The following is a 5,137-nucleotide window of genomic DNA, read 5'->3' on the forward strand; positions in this document are numbered from 1 at the left end:
TCAACATACATATACTCAAGTATATGCGCAAAGGGGTCAAAAACTACCTAAAACCCCAACACAACAACATAGCATAACACATAAACATACCTTTATCAACAAAACACCAAAAACTCACTCTTTACCCTATTCATGCAACTCTACCCATAAACTCCAGAAAACTTCCATAAATCAAAATAAGAAGTTCATGATCTTCACTTACCTCTTGAAAACAAGAAGATGAACGATCCTAACGTGGAGATATGGAGCAACTCTCCTTCAAATTCTCCAAACTTCAAAACTTAAGTTTTTAGCTCAAAACCTTCAAAACAATATAGAAATCAATCAAAACTTTGCAAGATTTGATGAAAACATGAAACATACCTAAGGAAGACAAGGTCTCACCTCTGAAAGTGAAAGAAAAAGGCAATCCTTATCCTTTCAACCGACTGAGGGCCTTTTTATAGGTGGCTGGCCAGACCACCTTCGGCCTATCGTGAAACCAAAAGCCACGCATGTTCGGCGGCCGAACTTTCACCTTCGGCGGCCGAACTTTCACCTTCGGCGGCCGAACCTGACTTTTCTTCCTTGGTGCTTTTCTTTCAAAAACTTAGTTCCATTTAACTTTAAAACATTAAAACATACTACATTACTTTAGAAAAACATAAATCTTACCCTTCTAGAGAATTCCGACATCCTGAATTCCATCGGACGACAGGAATTCTGATGTCAGACTCTAGCCGGCTATTACAGTCGGAGCAGATCAACATTATTAATTCAAACATTATCACCGATGATGATTGCATCTCCATTGGCCGGGGGAGCAGGCAAGTACAAATCACAAACGTAAGGTGCGGACTTGGGCATGGCATTAGTATTGGAAGTTTAGGAAAGTACGAGATGGAAGAACCTGTGTCTGAAATTTATGTGAAGAATTGCACAATATACGACACTGACAATGGAGTGAGAATTAAGACTTGGCCCGCATTGCATGGCGGCAGTGTGTCGAATATCCATTTCGAGCATATCGTCATGCAAACCGTCAGCAATCCCATCATTATAGATCAAATGTACTGCGCGCATAACCTATGCAATCGCAAGGTAACTTTTGAATTTTAATTTTTTCATAACAAGAAGGAGAATTTATATATATGGGTGTGTAACAATTATGCTAAAATATTGCTACTTTTTCCAAAAGCCATCAAAAGTTAAAATAAGCGACGTCAGCTTCAAGAATATTCGAGGATCGTCAAGAACGCCCACAGCCGATCAATTGACATGCAGCAGCAGCGTACCATGCAAGAACGTTGAACTTTCTAACGTTAACCTCCGGTACACCGGATCTAAGGGTCCTGCAAACTCTGTTTGTACAAATGTTAAGCCTAAGATTATAGAAAAGTTGATTCCGAGAGGATGTTAATGCACTCACTTGTTGATTCTTAATTTAAACGGAGAATGTTTCGCATTTGTCTGACGCACAATATAGTTATTTTACAAGACTATCATTACACTTTTAAAATTTAAATGAACATAGTCAGATATGATTTCAATTTAGCTCTATCCAAAATAGAAAATCAATTTAAAAAATTTACCTATTAAACAATGTGTCTCATTTTACTTAAACAAATATAAAAGCTCACCAATAACTGAATATATCAATTTCAATTGATATTAAATACTATATAAATACTTCTTTAAGACCTCTATTTCAAAAGTTAATCAACATATAAAACTTGGAATGCAAAATGAAATAATAAAAGATATATTATAGAATGAACTTAGTAATTTAATAGTGTCAAAATTCAAAATTAAAACGCGCTGTAAATTATGTTGCGGTGTTAAAATTCAACTATATCAAAGTTCAAGATGACACTTTTTAATTGAAACGCTATAAATTGAAGTTAATAAATTTGATATAATGGAATTTGTTTTCCTATAGTCAAAGGCTTAGCATTATAATTCAAAATTCATTTTCCTTTTCAATTTAAATGAACATAGTCAGATATGATTTCAATTTAGCTCTATCCAAAATAGAAAATCAATTTAAAAAATTTACCTATTAAACAATGTGCTTCATTTTACTTAAACAAATATAAAAGCTCACCAATAACTAAATATATAAATTTCAATTGATATTAAATACTATATAAATACTTCTTTAAGACCTCTATTTCAAAAGTTAATCAACATATAAAACTTGGCATGCAAAATGAAATAATAAAAGATATATTATTGAATGAACTTAGTAATTTAATAGTGTCAAAATTCAAAATTAAAACGCGCTGTAAATTATGTTGCGGTGTTAAAATTCAACTATATCAAAGTTCAAGATGATACTTTTTAATTGAAACGCTATAATTTGAAATTAATAAATTTGGTATAATGGAATTTATTTTCCTGTAGTCATAGGCTTAGCATTATAATTCAAAATTCATTTTCCTTTTCAATTAAAACAATGTTATTCAAAAATATATATCAGGTTGTTCTAAATATTTATCCTTCGCTTTTCTAGCATAATTTATTTTCCTAATAAACCATTTACCGTTGTCGGCTATGTAACTGTGCTGATTCTTTATTCAATTCTTTATTCATTTATTCAAGAAGTATTTATTTGTTTCGGGAAAAAGGAGAAATATATATGCATATATCCCGTTGTGAAGAGATGAAGTGTCATATTAAGATGTTCGGAGATTATTATTGTGAATTTCTTTCTTTCTTTTTCTTTTTTTTTCCCTTTTTCGAATGGAGAAATAAAATGTATATATCTGTTATGTCTTTTCTTTCGCATTCTCCTTTTGTTTTTTTTCTTTTTTATATTTGTGTTCCATTATTAATAAATAATTAAAATCGAAGCTGAGCATATTTTCGACGCTAAAATCAAGTACACGAAAAATAATACGATACGCCTTCAGGTTCCAAAGGAGAAAAGACGGAATAACGGCCTCTTAGTTTTTTTATTTCTTTTTTTGTTTTCCTCTTTTCCTATTGTACTGTACTTGTCAAAATTTTGTTCCATATGCACGATGAGGAAATGAATTGTGGGTGCGGTCTCCGGGCTCGTTTCGCATCCAACACGTCCAGAATATTGTGGGAGAACGAAGAGGTTGTTGCATAAGTTATAAAGGGTTCCAATATAAAAGAATATGTTAGAGAGAAATGCGGAAGTTGTAGTTTTTAGTTGCAGGTTAGCGTACGTAGGCTTATTTTTTTTTAAGCTCAAAACATTTAACGCAAAACAAAAAGGAAAAACAGAAAACGGGATGTATGAAAATGCTACAGCCTGTAATAAACCTTGAGTAAATTAAATGAGCCACCTAAAATATAAAAGGCCTTACGGAGGAGGAGAAATGCGCAAACATTTAGAAATCAATATAGGCTGTAGATATCGAAAGAGAGGAAGCGCCTTGAAAAGAGAGATATGGGTTCCAAGGTACATGTGTGCACAACATATTTGTTGTTACTATTTGCCTTTGCCAGCGGAGCTCAGCCCAATACATTTGATGTCACAAAATATGGTGCGAAGGAGGGGTCGGATATCACTAAGGTATGAAAGTAAACTCGATTCTCGATATCGCGACGGTATTTCCTAGATTATTGCAGTCAGGTATTTCATTACCGTTTTCGTTTTTAGGCTTTACTGAGTGCGTGGAAGGGGGCTTGTGGAGCAGCGGGTTCCGGCAAAGTCGTGATACCAAAAGGGAAGTACTCATTAGGCGTGGTGGATTTGCTAGGCCCTTGCAAGGGTGCCATGCATCTTCAAGTGGAAGGAACGTTGGTGGCGCCAGCAAAAGCTAGCGAGCACCGTAAGAATAGCTGGGTTACATTGAAATACCTGGACCGATTAACGGTATCCGGTGGTGGGGCCTTCGACGGACAAGGAGAAATTGCTTGGCAGCAGAAGAGCTGTGGCGACGGATGCAAGAAAGCACTTCCAGTTGTAAGAAAATTCGAACGCTACTTTACACATCAACGGTCATTCATAGGCCCGTTCATGGCAGTAATAATAACTACGTTTTCTCTGCGTAACTGTTCTATCAAAACTGTATCAGAACCTAAGGTTTGACTTCGTCACCAACAGCATAGTCAAGGACGTGACTTCCATAGATAGCAAGCAGTTCCACATCAATCTCCTCGGCAGCAAAAACCTCACCTTCCAGCGGTTTTTGGTGAAAGCGCCGGGGCATAGTCCCAACACAGATGGAATTCACATTGGACGGTCGGAGCAGATCAACATTATTAATTCAAACATTATCACCGATGATGATTGCATCTCCATTGGCCGGGGGAGCAGGCAAGTACGAATCACAAACGTAAGGTGCGGACATGGGCATGGCATTAGTATTGGAAGTTTAGGAAAGTACGAGAAGGAAGAACCTGTGTATGGAATTTATGTGAAGAATTGCAAAATATACGACACTGGCAATGGAGTGAGAATTAAGACTTGGCCGCTGTAACAGCCCGGAAACCGGACTGCTACCGGCGCTAGGATCCAGATCGACTTAAGGTCGCCGGGACCCATAGCAAACCTAACATGAATGATAGAACATATTTTAGTCCTTTTTATCTTGATATTAATGATGATTATTTACATGATTTCTGCTTAATTTAGTGTTCTTGGCATTGTTTTGCAGAAAATGGTGCAAAAGGACATTCTGGAGAAAATACCCCTAAAACTGCCTTATTTGGAGCAAAAGAGAGCAAGCCTGCCAAGTTGAAATCAAGTCAAGCTAAATATGGAAAGTTCTAAATAAGGAAAGTGACAAAGAAGGAAAGAACATTCAGACAAAGCAATTTGAAATTCAAATTTCAAATCACCAAGTTGCCTTTTCCTTATTCAAGAAGCCATATCCCAAGTTGCCATATTTGAGGAGCCAAATAAGGGAAGTATCTTGAGATCCAAATCTTAAAGATTCACATTCAATTATTGGATTTCAAGATTCCCCTTATTAAGGAAAGAAAATCCAAAGATCACATGTTTCCTACTTAGTGCCATGCACATTCAAAATTCAAAAGGAGTCTCCACCTTCCTCTTTAGTGAATGGGCAGCCTCCAAAAACGTGGGCAGCCTCTTGGACACACCTTGGGCAGTATCTTGAAGACCTTGGACAGTAATTAAAAGACCAAAGAACCCCCCACTTGCAATTCAAGACATGCTCCA

At 36.2% G+C, this 5,137-nt stretch overlaps 1 protein-coding gene across 1 annotated transcript; it reads left to right on the forward strand.

Moving 5' to 3' along the window:
* The first annotated feature begins 879 nt into the window (after nt 1–879).
* On the forward strand, nt 880–4,433 carry LOC110605465 (polygalacturonase). Its single transcript, XM_021744057.2, has 5 exons — nt 880–1,080; nt 1,178–1,311; nt 3,457–3,523; nt 3,611–3,916; nt 4,029–4,433. Exons 1-5 carry the CDS (start codon nt 880–882, stop codon nt 4,431–4,433), a joined length of 1,113 nt encoding a protein of 370 aa, XP_021599749.2.
* The last annotated feature ends 704 nt before the right edge of the window (nt 4,434–5,137 follow it).

The sequence above is a fragment of the Manihot esculenta genome, chromosome 17 (genome assembly GCF_001659605.2).
Source record: "Manihot esculenta cultivar AM560-2 chromosome 17, M.esculenta_v8, whole genome shotgun sequence".
In the NCBI taxonomy this organism is placed as follows: domain Eukaryota; kingdom Viridiplantae; phylum Streptophyta; class Magnoliopsida; order Malpighiales; family Euphorbiaceae; genus Manihot; species Manihot esculenta.

Excerpts from the sequence above, each read along its gene's own strand:
- LOC110605465 (XM_021744057.2), top strand. The coding sequence starts at position 880 with ATGGAAGAACCTGTGTCTGAAATTTATGTGAAGAATTGCACAATATAC. Across the intron at positions 1,312-3,456 it reads CTTTCTAACGTTAACCTCCG|CGGAGCTCAGCCCAATACAT; the intron begins GTACACCGGATC and ends TGCCTTTGCCAG. Across the intron at positions 3,524-3,610 it reads AGGGGTCGGATATCACTAAG|GCTTTACTGAGTGCGTGGAA; the intron begins GTATGAAAGTAA and ends TTTCGTTTTTAG.